This window comes from Vigna angularis, chromosome 3 (genome assembly GCF_016808095.1).
Source record: "Vigna angularis cultivar LongXiaoDou No.4 chromosome 3, ASM1680809v1, whole genome shotgun sequence".
NCBI classification, from domain to species: Eukaryota; Viridiplantae; Streptophyta; class Magnoliopsida; order Fabales; family Fabaceae; genus Vigna; species Vigna angularis.
This window is the reverse complement of record NC_068972.1, coordinates 39,544,913-39,563,520: the sequence shown is the minus strand read 5'-3', so window position 1 is coordinate 39,563,520 and position 18,608 is coordinate 39,544,913. Positions and strand designations below refer to the sequence as shown.

Genomic DNA, 18,608 nt, shown 5'->3' with positions numbered 1-18,608 from the left:
TATTGCATTATTAGGAATTGGCTCTGATAATCGAATGATCACATACTGACTTAAACATTGGAGTATTTTTTGCAGGTAACCCCCTTACGGTATAAAGATGACTGAAGAGAAGGACTTGGGTAATTGAAGTTTGTTTGGAGCTTTGTGTTGGATATAGTTAACCTCGATTCCACACCCGAAACACAATCCATCTAAAATCTTTAATTTGAAAACCAAGAATCACACCCCTATAGAGATCATTATTTAACAAAAGATCTCCAAAATTCAATTAAAGAGAAACCAAACATTCTTAGCAACATCCACCCTAACATTCTAATAAACCAACAAAAACTCTAATTAAAGAGTAATAAATTGTTGAAGTGAAAAATAAAATATGCATGGAATCAATCACATTATAAAAAAAAAATTGTGAAACGAAATCCTACCTTCATAAAACTATCGAATTGAAACCGAGGTCGTAGAATTTGATAGGCATATAGAGGAAAATTGAGAAATTGGAATTGAAAGTGGACGAAAAAGAGAACGTAACCCATTGGATGGAACTACAAAGATGAAATTTGAAGGTAAATAAATAATTAAGTCTTTTAAATAAAAATAAAGGGAAGAAGAAGCTTGTTGAAACACGACATGACAACAATGACAGTAGTGGTGAGTGGCCTAAATGAGAAGAGAGTTTCATTGTTTTTACATAGGAAAGAGAAGGAGGGCCACGAGAAAGAAAAGGAAATTTAAAAGGTGAAATGAGGTTTTGTGCTTTGTAGTGAAGAAGATATATGATATTTATTACTTCCTTAATCAATCTAATATATTTACATATTATATCGGTTCTTTTGATAAACTGATCTATATATTAGATTGGTTCTCACTATAATCAATTTAAAATGCTTTTCAAAGTATTTATGAAATTGTTACCGCGTTTTAAATTAAACTTGTTTTGCTATAACCGATCTTATATCTTATTATAATATTACCATTTTTCCCTAGTGGTAAAAACTTATAATTTAAAAAGTAATCTTCTAAAATTGCTAGAAATTTCATGTGAAAATATTTCTTTTGTAAGAATTAACTTTTCTAATCTATATAAAAGCTTTTATATAAAAGATGTAAATGAAAATTTCTTAGTGATAACTTCAAGTGAGTGCTAGAACACTTAATGTAAAAAAATGCAAAATTAGACGTTAATTTTATAAATTTCTAAAAATTGTGATTAGTACAACATAAATGTCAAATTGAGGGTTAATATGATAACATATGTGGAATTTAGGGTTTAATAGAAGAATTGATGTCAAATTTAAGGTTTAATAAAAAAACTTATGTCAAATTTAGGGTTTTAGAAAATAACTATCACTACAGGAAAAGTGTAAATCTATATACTAAGTACGTCCTCTATAATATGTAGGTTATTTTTTTAAATAAAAACATTTTGTATTAAGGAGAGGAATCTGTCAAATACACGGGCATTGCATTAATTTATTCAATAAAATTTGTGAATTTCAGAAACACTTATTTTCGCAAGTCTAATTTCACCGTTCATAACGAAAACTAAAATTTTTATTTCTTTATTTAAATAATTTAAAAATGAGAAAAACATAAAAAAAAAACTTAAATAAAAGTATATATGACTTCGAAATGATATTTATCTCCATTGAATTCAAATATATAAAAAAATATTTTTTTTTCCAATGCAAACCCAAAAGACTTCACTTTCATACGTAAAAATCAACATCTACATTAACATTTATTTCCATATATATATATATATATATATATATAATCTTTGCACGTAGAAATCATATCAACATAATGTAAATGTGAACTAACAAAAACATATTTACAATTATAGTAATTATTCAGAAGATCATAAAATAAATGTTTGACCATTATACTACACAAACTATAAACTAATAAAACAAAATCAATTAGTCATTTAGGAATTCAAAACATAGTTACATAACTTTCATAATTTATACATCTAAACTTCAAAATTTCTCATAATTTCATTCATATCCTAGATAATCCTACCCAAAATCTTTCATATCCCAAATAGTCAGAGACAAACTTATTCATATTCCAATAAATCATAAACATAACTTTCGGAGAATCGATCCATAAACTAATACCAAAAGATTGTGCAGCTACCATTTATAAATGTCTTTAATTAATACACTGCAATCTACATTTCAATAACTTTTGCATCCATAAGTCATAACCAAAATATATATATATATATATATATATATATATATATATATATATATATATATATATATATATATATATATATATATATATATATATATATATATATATATATATATATGAACTGATCCACATTATAATTACTTCTGCATTTAAAAGCCATAATCAAAATATGTATGTGCAGTTATAGGATAAATTCAAATCTTTCTGAGAGTATTGTTGTTACCAACCCATTAGATATGAACCTCCATTAACTCATTGGTCATATGATCTCAAGCACACTTTTGCTCTCATTTATACATCATATTGTGATTGTACATTAAATAAAAAATGAAAAAAGAGGATTGGGGAATATATGGGAGGTTTCACGGGTTTTACAATTTAGGTACTTATAATTATTTTGTTTGCATTTATTCTTTATAAGATTTAAGACACGTCAATGTTCCTTATTATCAAATATTTTCCTAAAATATTCACATCCAAACTGTGAAACAACACAAAAACAATAATTCTATGATTTGGGATTTATGTCATCAAATCAAACACACCAGTACTGGTGTAAATCAAGAAAAAACACCAAAATATATACGGGAAATATTTATTCATTCCGGCATACTTTGAAACTTAACAACATCATAAGGAAACATGAGAATGGTACAACATAATAATTTATCAAACATTTCGCAGTGACCCACCCAGAAAGGAAAAAAGAAACCACATTTTATGCACTATTAGACACACAAATGCAGACATTAAACTTTATCAATTTCTCAGCCACACACACAAATGCAGAATGAAAACTGCAGATAATGTGAGAATTTACAAGTTGTTGAAGATAGTATTAACGGTGTTTAACTTCCGTTAACTTTCTTGCAGTCACTTCTGATTTCTCCTTGAGTTCCAGTCAAAGGGTTAATGTTGCCCATGTTGATCATGGACTGAGCAAAGGCTTCAAAGAAAGCAGTTTGGTTGTTGGCAAAGTTGTTAACAATGGAGATTGTGGAAGCACCATCAGTGGAGAAGAGTTCTTGGTCTGTTTGGAGAAGACCTTTGTGGATGAGAAGATTGGTGAAATAGTCGTTGTCAAAAGTGTCAGGGGTTGAAAGATCAAGGTCGTTCAATGTAGCACCATTCCCATTCTGGGGACAATTTTGTTGCAGAGTGCTCAAATATGTTGTGTTCAAGGTAGAGTCAGGGTTTCCTGTGCCATTGAAGTCGAACAATCTTTGCGAGAAAAATTGACATTGCGAACGACCAAAGGTGTGTGCTCCTAATCAAACTTCAATTTCAGTCAAACACTTCGTGTGCATTATAAAACATAAATTTTTACTCCCTTCGTTATGTTAATTTGTTTTGTAAAAAACTAAAAATATCAATCAACTTTCTTAATCCAAAATTTTCTATTTTATCCTTTTAACTTCTTCATTACAAACTATATATAATAATAACATTTTCTTTAAGGTTTCAAACATAAGGATTATATATAGAAATTATACTTTTAGGATGAAATTTTAACTATTTTTTTAATTTTTTTTATAATTCTATTTGAAATTAGTAAAAATATATTTACATAATAAATAATTTAGAATTTTTTTTAAACATAAGGAGACAAATTCTTTTAAGGGAATGATCAATTGGTAACTGTTATTCATGTGCATCTCAACCCGATGGTATTCCCAGTATAGAACACAATATTATATGTTTGCACTATTCTTCATGTGACAAGCTAGTTTTTTAAATTATGAAAAAGATATTACGAAATAATTTTAGGGAAACTGTCTCACTATTTTCGACGAATATATCAATTTGATTGAAAAATAGAATACTTGATTGAATGATCGAGAAAATATTAATTTTTAAATATCCGTCAAATCAAATTTTTGTTATGGTATAAAAAGTGTCATAAAAGGGAGCAATAGAATAACAAGTTAATTAATCAGATAATCACCACTATGCATATGTGGAATTTTATAATCATATTTTTTTTTTTTGTAAAATTCTATAAATTATTTATAAGATAAGTCTCACTTGTATGAAGAAAAAATAAATGATATTATGTAAAGAAATATATATATTGGGTGATTACCAGATAATGCAACAAGATCTGTTGTGTCTAAGCCAACAGCAGAGAATTTGGATGTGATGTTGGCTAGGCTCTCAAATGGAGATGGAAGGGAGGTGTTGGCACCAGCTTGGTTTGCAGTTAAACTGTCTCTTCTTCCAAGTAATACAGTCCATGAAGGACCTTCTGACTGCAAATATTTACAACCTTATAAACACATTATTATTTTCAACTTTATGATATACTATCATTTATCTTCAAGAACACATTGTAAAGATTCTCTTATTTAATATTATCTTGCTCTAATTAATTAGAATAAGGAAAAAGAGATATTATTTTCATATTCAGGTGGCTACACTACACTCCAAAGACCAGAGATTGTTATCAGAAAATTACCAGAGACACAGAAGATTCTGCAGCAAGTGCAAGAATATCAGCACAAGATACAACACCAGGGCATGAACTTTCGACGGTGCTCTTGATGCTGTCAATCACATCATACCCCCGAACGGAATTGGCGTTCGGAGCTGCATCTTTCTCACTTTGTGTGATGTTACCACCAACATCGAGCAAAATGGACCCATCACAGCCCTAATCACAGTAACAAATAACAGCTATCAGTGATGAATAATCTGTGATAGAATGAAGGGAAAAAGAAATGGAAGATGGAAGTTTACATCGACAAAGCAATCATGAAAGTGGAGACGAGTGAGGCTAGCAGCAATACGTGAATCAGATGTCAAAGCCTGCTGCACAGAATTCCTCACAATGGTTGAGACATTGGAGCATGTACTGGAATAGAAGGTTGCACTCAATTGTCCTTCTGAAGGGAAAACCAATGTTAGCACTGAGAAAATGGTGGCCAGAAGGGAATAATAATAAGTATTATTAGTAGAAAACATGGTTGATAATTTGATGTATTGATTCCCAAATATTGATGGGTTTTGTGATTCATAATATATAGGTGATTTGTGTCTATATATAGAAATGAAAAACGCGTCATGCATAATAGTTTGGTGTGGGAAAAACTCTTTAACTGATTTTAATGATAAATATTAAATCATGATATTTAATTAAATTATTGAATAAAATATTATTATAGATAGTTTTAAGAAGGTAATTAAAGTTTATAAGTGTTGTTAATATATCAACGCCTATTTTTTTTTTTAAGATGAAGTTGTCCTTGCATATTAGTCAGAATTGTCAACTAGACATAGTTTAAGATATCGTGAATTTTGAATGTGTAGTGGTGGGTCACTTGGAGACAACGAAAGGAGAAAATTAAAACCACAATGATTGAAACTTAACTAACATGAAGTACTAATTAAGTCATATATGCATTAATCAAAGTATTTAGGTTCCTCCGAATTTGTACTATTTTGCATGCCCTCAGTCATGCAAAAAGTTGATTTTGTTTTACTATTTCCATGGACGAGCTAAGTTCATTAACGTGTGGATTGTAAAGAGAAAAAAATATCTGCATGTTTCTTAATCAATCATCCTAGTATGCTGTTTATTTCGCTTTACATTACACAACTAAAAGATAAATTATTTAATGAAAAGTTTTGGATTATACTAATAATATGACCTTATTGGATAAATTTGTCAAAATAAAAATAAACATATATGTTTAACAGTTAAAACACATTAAAGAGTTAAACATATATATATATATATATATATGTATATATATATATATATATATATATATATATATATATATATATATATATATATATATATATATATATATATATATGTATCGAATTTAACTTGATGGCATGTATAATTTATTTGATATTATTTTAGTAAGTGTTCACCAATAAATTTTTTTAACTTGATATCAGTCAATGCCAATTATTGTCATATATGGCTGATTCTAAATGATAAATTATATATTTTGTGGCTAGACAAATTTCGGTAGAAATAATTTTTTTATTTTAGTAGATGTACCTATGTTTGATTATAATTTTCGGAAAGATAAATAAGTGAATCATTTCCTTGGGAAATTATTTATTAATTTCACTCAATTTTATATTTTTAATTAAATAAGTATGTTTGTATTATAAATAATGTATATATGAAGCAAATTTTTTAACATTAAGATATTAGAAATAACTCAATCTATTATTCATGACTTCATTTAAAATATTTTTCTTTAAGTATTCTCCCAACATACTTCAATATTATTTTAAAGTATTTCCTTATCAGTAAAGACTAAAAATATTTATTAAATATGAATCCATCATCTTTAATAAATATTTTAACATTAAGTTAAGATCCATAAATAATAAATATTTTTTTCAGTCAAATAAAAATAAATATTATGATAAATTTTAATACACTAACTAATTTTAATCTTAACCAAACCTAATTCTAAGAATTACTTGGTTGGTATCTCCTTTTAGTATTGTAAAAGCATACGCTCCGTAGACTAGTTTTAATAGAAAATAAATCAATATAATATAAACTATTCTTAAAAATTTAATAAATATTAGGTTTAATTTTAAAGATTACTTTTCATATGTTTTTCCAAAATCAAGTGTTAAAAATATATTACATCACCAATATTAAATCGAAGAAAATACTAATCTATAATCAAGAACTTAAAAGAGTAAGTTCAATACCAAAATTGTGACATGTTAATTTGTATACAAAATAAAAATCTTTAGAGTAATAATAGAATTATTTTTGCCGTCCATCGTTAATAACTCTTATTTTTATGAAGTGTTTTTTTTCATCAAAAAAATATTTATAAATAAGGAATCATTTATGATGTTTCAATTTATACTTATATAAATGAACAAATCGATGTACATGAAGCAATTTTAGAAGGCATCCAGTCCTGACCCTCAAACTCTACATAATATTAATTTCAGCCATGATATGAAATGAATATACATAATGCAGGATATGAAAATTTTGTCTTTGAATATTTGTTAGTTATCCAACTCCACACTTTTACTTGAACTAAAGTAAACACCTCTGTTGCATCTACCCTAGCATTTTTTAAGATGATTTTCTTCTTACCCAAATCACTACCAACCACATGCATTTCCAAGATAAACTTTGTTTGTTATTCAATTATGGAATTATGAATTGTTGAAAGTGTTGTTTTGTAGTCATATTGTTTGACCACTGTAAGTTGTTAGTGCTAACTAGTCACTCAAGTGACTACTTCTTTCATTCTAAAGGTCTTTCGTGACTACATAGCTAGGTTGAATATAGAAAGATTTTGTTGTCATATTCATTTCAAAAATTTATTTCAGAGAGTGAGTAGATGAGATCAAGACGATTCGAAGTTAAAATTTGTATTATTTATTTTTTAGATTTAAAAGTAAATTTTGTTAATGATTTAATGGATTTGATAGATAAAAATAAGTTTTAGTAAACAAAAATTAAAGATTACAAATTTTCCCTTATAATTTTTATGTAAAAGTTTTTGTACTAGTTATTTTGGAAACTATACTTCAATTTTTAAACGAAACATATTACATATTCTGATAAAGTAAAAAAATGTAGAACATTAAGCTTCGGTTCAAACCCAAGCTTATTTTTTAGTTTATGTTTCAATTTCTTTTTGAACCAAAACATATTTCTATATTTTATTAAAAAAATTATTGTTTTAATGTCTTCCCATCTTCACCTATTTTTCATCCTAGAATCATCGTAGAATCATCATTCTCCCCACCACCAATAGCCACCACCACCTTTTCCATTCCCATTGAATAAAAGACATTAAAAAAAATACTTGCATTAAAAAGAAAAGATTATGAAATAGAAAAAAAAAAATTCAAGATAAAAGAACAAATATTGTTTTCGAAATGGAAAGGAAAGAGAGGCTCGTAGTGGTGATGCAGTGACACAATTCACATTGACTACAAGAAGGAAAGATATGTGAGTGAAGGAGTGATAGCAAAAGCGACAACATGGTTCGCATTTGACGACGATAAAGAAAGCAAAATAACTCTTAAAATGGAAAAGTGATGTAAGAATGTAAATAAAAAAGCTTTAATGAAAATATAATTTTAATTCTATCAAACAAAAAGATCTCAATTATTTAAACAACTGAAACCTATAATTTTACAAATAATTTTAAAAATGTTAAAAATTATTTAGTTTGTTTATTTAAATAGTCAAAACCTATAATTGTGCGCAAGTATTTTAAAAAATATCACCAGTAACATTTTTAAAATTATTTGTAAATTTTTCTTGAACTTAAAACATATAATAGGATTTTGAAAGTTTTTTTTTACAACAGTATATTGTTATTAGGTTTAATAACTTATTTTGTCTCTAATTTTGCTGAATTTTGTCAATTAAGTCCCTCCTTTTAAAATTGTGTTAAATTGATCCTTAGTTAATTTTGCATCAACGTCATCCCTTCCGTTAAATATGCACAAACGTCGTTAACTTTTTTCTCTCTCTCTTCTGCTCTTGTGTAACACAACAAATCTTTCTTTTTCTTTTGTCAGTGCTATCTTTTCATACTTTTGCAAATCCCAAAACTTTTTCATTGCACCACTACCATTTATCACTGCACTTCCTAGTTTTCTTTTTTTCACTCTTAAAACTTCTCATATCTTATTCTTCAATTTTCTTTTTAATCAGTCCTTATAAATATTCTTATAATTAATGTTTTTTTATAATAAAAATGGTTGGAAATTTTATATCGGTTAAGAATAAAATTATTTGATAATCTAAATAATCGCAAATTTTATTTTATAACTCATTTATATAATATTGAGTTAAGTTTAAATATCTTTTAACATAGTATTACACGAGTATTTATCATAATGAAATTAATGATATTAAAGTTTATTGGAATGAAATTGGTTATTAACTAAGTTTATTTTTACTTGTTATTTGGGATCACCGAGCTATGATATTAAACATTCTTTTTCATATTAAATATTTGACAACTTTATGTTTATTTTGTAGGATTTTTTTATATAAAAATTGTTTACAAAGTTTTATAAATTTTTTTTGTTATCAAATTGTTTAAAAAATTTTATAAATTTTTTTCTCAATTCTTGTATGTTTTTAGTCAAACACCTTCACTCTCACTTTTCTTTCTGTAATTTTTCTCTCATTTTGAGTCTTCCAAATTCATCTCTATTAATTTTATAAAATAATATAAAACTTCTTCGTATATCAACAATACTATTTACATATAGAAACAAAACAAATGTATAATTAATTTAATTAAAAACGAAATATAGTTTTCATAAATAATATAAATATGAAAAATATATTCTTAACTAAAAATGTAATCATACTACATAATCTATATCAATATTATAATTATAATTTGTTATCTTTTTCTACCTTTTAGTTCCTTTGTTATATACTAAAACTAATTTTCTAAAAGATTTTTTTTTAATTATACTATCCTAAATTCATTTTGTTTTTTTATTTAGTTATATTATCTCAAATTAAACCGACATACACCAATATAGTATTATTTCGTTAAGATAAATCGTTTTAATTTTAGCTATACTTTTGCATATTTCTTAAAATTTATAATAATAATAAATATTGTTATTTTTATTTAATAACTAAGTGGAATAATGAAATAGCAAACTCAAGTATAATATTTAAAAGTTTTTAATTTTAGTTGAACAATTTTAATCATGCATTTAATGACAAGACGTAGCATGAACGTAGGTTGAAAAGTGATAAAAATGTGAAGAAATGTTTTTCTACATGATTTAGAAGGAATGTCTTGAATTACAATTTTTTTTGGTATTACAAAAGTATGAAAAGAAAACACTGACAAAAGAAAGAGAAAGGTCTGCTGTGTTACAGAAGATCGTAGAGAGAGAAAAAAAAGTTAACGTTGTTTGTGCGTATTTAACGGAAGGGATGTCGTTGACACAAAATTTAGTAAGTGAGAATCAATTTGACACACTTTTAAAAAGAAAATTTAGTAAATCTAACACTTATCTCTTCACACAAGCGAGATGTGAATTCTAATCCTTCCCGCAAATCCACACACTCATTCGCTTTCAAATACATTGAAATAAACATTTTATATTTACTCGAAAAGCATCCGCTGGCATTGTAAATTGGTAAAAATGAACAACATTAAACTTCGATTGATAATTTGTGCGACGAACTCTAGTCTACTTCATAGTATTTGTTGTATAAACTAACTGAGTTCTCAAAAGTTTAATGGAACTCACTATACTAACTTGCTCAAATTCAAGGCATCTTTTTTTTTGGACCTAATTTAGACTTAGTTCTCAAAAGTCATGCAAAATTGTGTTTTCACGATATTTTAGAAGTCTAAATTAGTAAGTGTTACAATTTAAAATCTGTATGAATTAACCTGATGCTGTGATTAGTGACACTGAAAGAGTAAGCGTGCATTAGAAATTTTGAAGAACTCAGTTTTCATGAACACTATAGCTACGTGCCTAGAATTTATTTCTTTGAAGTGACATGCTTAGAAAATAATTAACTGAGATAGTAACAGCATTGGCAATTATATTTGCTCATACCGACACATTGTTTCCTTTAGTCAAATCTATTATCTTATTGCCCATATTTTAATATTGATTCTGCACTCCAGCAATTAATAGTATGCATTCACCTTGCCATCTTAGAAAACGTCATTTTCTTTCTCTTAAACACAATTTCTTTATAGACAGAAGAAAGATTCTCTGGACCTAACCACCATATTTTTATTTCTTCAGTTACTGATATATTACACAAAAGTCTAGTAAATGACAAAATTTGTAGTGCTTGGTCTGATCTTATACCCTCTGTTCCACCTTCCACTTAATCTTAAGAAAGATTGTTACATAAACAAATAGTCTTAACTGTCTGTAGTGCTGACTGATTTATTAAACATTTGATAGAAAATGAATTTTCTCAACTTATAATTCAGTGTTCTAACTTCTAAACAAACTTAAGTATAGTTCTCTTTTTAACTGAAGCAATCGAATAAGTTGCCTTGGTCTAATAATTAGCATAAAATATCCCGAGGAATGAATAAAGAATTGGTTGAACCAGATAAAGTTTTAAAACCAGATTTAAATACTGCTCTTGTTTTAAAAGCATTGTTGCATGTTTATTTAGGCACTAAAGGTGTGTTGGATTGATTTGCGGAGAGTGAAGGAATGAATTTGAATGGATTTGAAGGTGAATTGATTGTTGTTTCTTTGAAGAAATTTGGAAATAAATGAGAGTGAATTTAGAATTAAAGTTTATGAAAATTAATATACAATTTGATCGATATGACAAATAAAAAAAATTATTTAATTAGTAAAAATTGAAGATTATCAAAATACCTTTAGTAGTAAAAGTAATATAAAATTGTAATTGTTAATATTATATATAATTGTAAAAATTATTTTAAGAAGAGAAAAAAATAAAAATTAATTTTTAACATGAAAAAATTGTATTATTATTATTTATTATTATTATATATTATTATTATTATTAAGGATTATTTTTGTAATTTTATTTCTCATCCCTCAAATCCTCTCATTTGACGAGGGATTGATTTTAGTCCTCATCCCTCAAATCCTCACTCACAAATCCACACAAATCACATCAAGTAAACATCCTCGATATCTCTTTTTCCTTTCTCACAAATAGTAAATCCCCAAGTAAAACACAACATAAAGCATTATTACTATAATAGCAATGATAAAAGTTAATTGAAGAAAAAAAAAACGAGGTAATTTCATAGACATAAACTTTTATCATCTAAGAAAATGTAACTTGACGACTAGACTACAGGTGATTCTAACGGAAAAAGCTTTTGATATGGAAGCATTTTTCATCATATTACTTACCATTAAAAAAAATAACCTCTAAAGTACATGTTGAATATAAATGAAAAAGTTGAATAATATATAAAGATGAAAATACTTAAACTCATTGCATTAATATTTCGGGTTAGTGGTAGTGATTTTTATATGGATTAAGCCACGTCTCATTGTTTTTGAATCTTCTAGGCGAATGCCTTTTGATAGATCCATCAATGATATCAAAATCGATGATGTTTGTCTTGATTAAAGACTCATATAAGTACAATATAATCTCTATATTAAAAATGTTCTTGATGAAAGATTATACAATTGTGTCCTATTATATATAAATAACGATATAAGTAAAGGTTGCTACTGTGGTACTCGTGTCTAGTTTGAGAGGATGTTCGAATCACTACTACAAAATTATATATAAACAACACGAGACAACACTTATTTAAATAAGCTCTACCTATCAATACATGGAACCAATAGACTGTGCTTATTTAATTAAGCACGGTTTATTGGTATCCAATAGACAATTTTTTTCAAAATAACGTTATATATAATTTATGTTATTTTTTTAATTAATAATTTCATACCTTCAAAACTTGTTTCGTGTTCACTCACTTGTTTGACATCGTGCTCATGTGAGAGATCTTTGTTCAGTAGGTAAGTTCTCTTTATTATTCTCCCAAAAAATTTTCTATGCTCATCCCCTAAATCCTTAAATCCATAAATTCCTTTCTTCTTTGTTGAGATTGACCCATAACGGTCTGTGGTGGGGTTTGTCATGTGCAAAGGTTCCCCGAATAGATTCGTTTGTTCATGGGCCAAACCATGGAAGAGAGAGTGTAGAAGAAGAAGAAAGAGACCGGAGAATAGCTCGTAGCTAATGCCGAGACTAAAACCCTCTTCAAGCTCTAAACGAGGTTAAATTTCTGACTTTCCTCACTCTGACAAATGCCCTCCCTGTTCCCTGAATCTCGCTCATTGTCCATATGACTTCCTTCACTCTCGCTCACAATTGCTTCTCCTCCCTCTCACTTGTAACTACCTTCCCCTAGTCTCGCTCACTCTCACTTACAACTACAACATGGTTTCAAGTTTCTTTCACCATCCCCCAGTCCACAATTGACTCCATCATCCAAGACCGTAACCTAGAAAGAAAATCATAACCTAACCACATTTACATCTATCTTGTGAGCCTTCCTTCCCTTTCTAATCTTTAACCTAACAACGTCTACCTTTACCTTGTCAACTTTTTTCAAATAAGCATATTTTCACTAGTGCAGAAAAGGTCTTTAACGTCACCCTTTAGATGTTTGACTCTCGAACATCCAACGTAAAAAATGACCGGTGACATTTCCGTAAATAAAACAACTATTTGGACGTTGGCTATGGGGTGTCAGACGTCTAAATACTCATATACGTCGGTCTCCCCCGAATGGACGCCAAAACTAAACGAAAAAGTAAAAAAAAAATAATTTTTTATTCTATTTAGACATTGGCTATGGGGGGCTAGACGTCTAAATACTCATATATGTTTGTTCTCCCGAATGGACGCCAAAACTAAACGAAAAAGTAAAAAAAAATAATTTTTTTATTGTATTTAGACTTCGGATATGGGAGCCAGACGTCCAAATACTCAGCCCAAAATCTAAAAAGTCACTTTTTGACTCCATTTAGACGTCCGATCCCGCCACTCTAACATTTATAGTCATTTAAACGTCGGCCACTCCCATCCCGAACGTCTAAAGTGTGCGCCAAAATAATTTTTTAAATGCTTTAAACGTAAGCTAGGCAGGGGAGCTGACGTCTAATGGTCTGCTATTATCAAACCCACGTGCGAGGTAGCAGTTACACACACTCACTATTCATCATCTTCCTCGCGTTTTCTCTCTACGAGCTACGATTTTTGTAACATCCCAAAAATACAGTGTAAAACCATATACGAGAGTAATCACATATTAACAATACTACAGATCAGTTCAACACTAAGCGAGATACAATTACGGCCGAACGACCTTACTTAACAACAGGGAATTAAAAACCACTAGACTGAACGGTGTACAAAATAACTTATACCGAACAGTCTTACAAAAGGTAAAGCTAAATACAGACCGAACGTCCCTAAGGTTCGGCCTTCACTTCCGTCGCATCTTCCAATACTTCATCCAGCAGCTCTTCTCCTTCTGCTCACATCCACACGGATGATCATTGCAACAGGACAACGACAGGACGCACAACACAAACAAAAATGATAAACAGGGTAAGCTTATGTAATTTAATTTATTCAATAACAACGTACAACGTTCATAATTAAACCAACAACACCCAATTCATCATTCATACATCAGGGCATGCAAATAACGACCACTTGACTCTAACTGTCCGGACTGTATGAATTTTGTGTAGCTACGACGTTCGTGCACCCGGTTGATGTAGTAATTGGGATACCCTCAACAGCTGCCACCCAAGGTTAATCCGTTCCGTCCAAGTTAACCTTATGGACTAGGACCTCCTGCCATTCCCACACATGACTTACTCCTCTCTACATGAGAACGAGTAATCATGGAATATCAGGATGAACGCCTGCTAAGCTTTGCCCACATTCATACTTTACAAATCAATAACCACTTCCTGAGATATTCCTCCATGGAATACTCGTTCATAATCACACTATTTCATTCACATCACATTTCAAACTCCCTTACAATTCATCATTAACACATTCGACTGAAATACGATCACACTCTCTCATCATCTCATAAGTTCGACTGGAATAACACTTCTTAGAAACTATCATGACTGAGCGTTACTTATTCACTTAAATAAAGAGACCACTAAGAGTTCAAAACGGACGTCACGAAGCCTAGGCCGAGTACTAAGACTCTAGGCCAAGCACCTTTTAAAGACCAACACTGTTTGACACACAATATTAATACTAATGAGAAACTATGAGTAACGAACGCTATTGAGTTTGAATGAAGACTATTATTCTAAAAACGGTAATAATATATTATAGAAAACAAGACCCAGCGCTTGGTTTAAGACCGAGCCCTGTAGAAACTGAATACTATTGAATGAGCGCTGGTCCAAGACCAAGTGCTTATCAGGAACGAGCGCTACTGAGACTGAACGCTTGGTCCAAGACCGAGCACTAATAAACTTACATAAAACGAATGAATAAATATATACAATTGTGCCACACTTATTTATACATATCTAATATTATAACACGGTCTTCATTAACAAAATTCCTTGTAGAAGAAGAACTTAATATAGACGGACGCTCAAAGGAAAACTGAACGATGAATACGAACTCTCAGTCACAGTTTACCTAATCCTATATAGTATTACAGAAAGACCCTTAGACACTATCCCTAAAGTATGAGAAATCAGGTAAGACCATACACTCCCAAGAAGAACCGAACGCTCGCTATTGACGCTCGACCATACTATCACCTTTACTCAGAATACTACAGTTTGAAGATCAAACCCTATCTCAACTCAGTTCACAACGTATATCATTCATCCATCCACACATTCAAACAAACAGTAGAGGCATATTTCATACTCGTCAAATAATCAAACAACGTATCATGCAAACATACCAACGTTCAAACAAGAACTTAATCAAATTATATAAGCTTCCCTTAACTTTATACGTAACCGAACGCTCAACGAGGCAGAATAGAGCTCCCCACTACCAAGACTTAACGTTCGTCAGTCACGTTTTAGGAGTACTGAACCAAACAGAAACCAGAAACACTCAAAATTAGACTATCCACTCAGGCGACCAGAAATAGAGGGTTGCACGCGAGACGAAACAAACGTACTAGAGAGAAAGAAACTCACCGGCTCAGAATCATAAACCGATCGGTTTAAACGAAAGCTCTTGTCGCCGGGAGTGTTCAAACGGTGCCTGAGAGGTGATCGGAAGAAGAAAAGGTGAGGTTTTCTTAGAGAGAAGGTGGAGATTTTTGAGAGAAGGAGGAGAAAATGGTTTCAGCAGTTTGGAGAAGAAGAAAGGCATGCAGAGAAGTGGCACGACATTTGAAAATTGGCATTAAATACTGCCGTCACCCAAACCGAACGGCCACTCTCTTGCCGCCACCTGTTTTCCACTAACTGAAACGCTCACTCACTTCTTGGCACATGGATCCCACTACTTGGGGTTTTTAGTGTGTTTTAATGGGGTCTGACAATTTTAAGGTTCGATTTCTCACTTTTGCACCGTTTAAAATTAATTTTACTCCGATTACATTACTCTTTGATGAATTATCTTTCATTTGAACCGATTAAAATGCGTTTTCGTTGCGTTTTGGTGCATTTTTGCTTGTGTGCTTGGTCTTCATGACTACTTTGGCCCTATACAAAAAACACTCAATTCATGAGTCAGGAGGCATTGAGGAAGATGGATCTTCAGTGGGAGGAAAGACTCAACCAAATCATGAGATCAATGGAGCAACGATTCATGGAGCAGCTACAAGAACAAAAGGAAATACAAAGAGGGCTTGAAGAGAAGCTGCATTCCATGACGCAGGTTGCCCACTAAAGCTCCCACAGCAGATGTTTGACCTGTGTAGTCCGACGTCTATATTGACGTCTGACCTATGTAGTCCAACATCTATATAGACGTCTGACTGTGGGGTCCGACGTCCCATTAACGTCTCTCAAAAAGACGTCAGGTGATAACTTTTTGGCAAGTATACCAAATCGTTCCAAGTAATACAGTGAATAAGTAAAAGTATCGTTCTCCCAAAGGACTTGTGCAACACATGACAATTCTTCCTTTTATAACTCAATTAGACATCAAAATGTACAAAACAACACAAAAAAACTCTTTTTGGTATTTTTATCAAACAGTTGGTGTGCAAGGAATTATATTTAAAAGAAACTTCGTTGGAATTGGGTTTCATGAATCATATGAATATAAAACTCTGTTCAATATTTCATTACTTCATTCAAACATTCACATCAAGGCATACTAGTCCTAGTTCTAAATTAATATATTAAAATGATAATCCCTTAGTCAATTTAATATACAATTTGCATTAAGTCCGATGTTAAGAATGATCAAGTTATTGAGTCTATCCCTAGATCCCAAATCACTTAAGTGCTCTATCTACGTTCATGTTCGAAGTTACTTTCCATTAATCAAAGAAATTCAAATAACATTATATTTTCATACAATGATAATAAATTCAAGAAAGAACATATGAACGAACAACGATATATTGAGCAGGAAAATTACATCACAGTGAGTTCATTACATCCAATCCCAACGAAAGAGAAATTTAACTACTCCTAGTCATCTAAAACCTACACATTTGAAGCAATCTCTTGCAACAATGGTGTCTTGATGCCTTGAAGTAGTCTTCGGAAGTTCCTGAGATGTTTTCGTTTCTTTCTTTTGTCCGGAACTTCTGTCAGAAGAATGTTTCTGTCTTTCTGCACGTGTTTTAAAGCCACTTAACTTCATTAATTCGCTCAGCGCACATGTACTAGTGCGCTATGCGAATTTTCTTAACTGTTGCACTTTAATTGATGTTATTCGCTCAGCACACAGGTACTGCGCTATGCAAATTTCCTTTTTCTGGCAGTGCGAATTTTGGCTTTCGCTTTGCGAAGATTGGTTGACAGAGTCTAAATAATACACCATTTCCTGTACAATATTTTACATAACAATCTACTATCTATTACAACTTTTCAATGAGGAACAACATGAATAATTACAAAATTGAGCTCATTTATAAGTGTAAAAACAACTCTTTTTCACACTTATCATCAGGTCGGGATCAGACGTAAAAAGCCCAAAATAACAGACATTAAAAGTCTTTTCTGCACTAATGTCTATTGGTGGCTGTTAATAGGCGACGCTTTTTCAAATAAACGCTATTTATGGGTTGCTGTTAATAGACAATGTTTTTTCTAGAAACGTTGTCTATTAATAAATCATGCTCAAATAGACAACGCCTAAAATGTCTTGTTTATGAGAAAAAATTTGTAATAATGTAAAAGAACTCACATTTGGGAGAAAGATTGGTATAATCTAAGTATGAGCTTAGATTAAATATATAGATGAGAAAGTTGAGGAACGAAGAAAATCTATAAACTCATTATTTCAATATTTTGTGATGAAACTAATATCAATTCCTTAGGATTAAGTTTATATGCATCACCCTAACTTGATAAAGCTACACGAGATATTTCCTAAGCATACACAATTCCATATATAATTGCAAACATTGTATAACGACTTGGTCAGATTTTAATCATTAGACCCTCCTACATCTCCTTCTAAAGTTGGAATCATGTGCCACCAAACATTTCATAATATCGAACAACTCCTCTTACTTTTATCTAACCTCCAAAATTCCAAACATTTAATGATAAAACAGAATTGTGAACATTAGTACTAGGATGAACAATAGAGAATCGGCTTATCATGAAAAGAAATACAAGAGAACCAAAGAAATCATGTGTAGAAAAGAAATTCCTATTAGCAGAATGGTGTAATGGTACAAACCTACCAGTAGACAAGACTGGAAGATAAATTTGCAGAAAATCAGTCATTAAAG

At 30.2% G+C, this 18,608-nt stretch overlaps 1 protein-coding gene across 1 annotated transcript; it reads right to left on the bottom strand.

Moving 5' to 3' along the window:
* Positions 1 to 2,783: 2,783 nt before the first annotated feature.
* Positions 2,784 to 5,197, bottom strand: LOC108324409 (peroxidase A2). Its single transcript, XM_017557357.2, has 4 exons — positions 4,939 to 5,197; positions 4,658 to 4,852; positions 4,286 to 4,451; positions 2,784 to 3,469 (listed from the first exon to the last, which is right to left on the bottom strand). The coding sequence occupies exons 1-4, from the start codon at positions 5,161 to 5,163 to the stop codon at positions 3,051 to 3,053; spliced, it is 1,005 nt and encodes a 334-aa protein (XP_017412846.2). The 5' UTR covers positions 5,164 to 5,197; the 3' UTR covers positions 2,784 to 3,050.
* Positions 5,198 to 18,608: the final 13,411 nt, after the last annotated feature.

Bases quoted from the DNA above. Each gene is read 5' to 3' on its own strand.
- LOC108324409 (XM_017557357.2), bottom strand. From the start codon at position 5,163: ATGTTTTCTACTAATAATACTTATTATTATTCCCTTCTGGCCACCATT. The intron at 4,853-4,938 runs GTAAACTTCCAT...TACTGTGATTAG, and splicing joins TTCATGATTGCTTTGTCGAT to GGCTGTGATGGGTCCATTTT. The intron at 3,470-4,285 runs GTAATCACCCAA...AAGTTTGATTAG, and splicing joins AGATCTTGTTGCATTATCTG to GAGCACACACCTTTGGTCGT.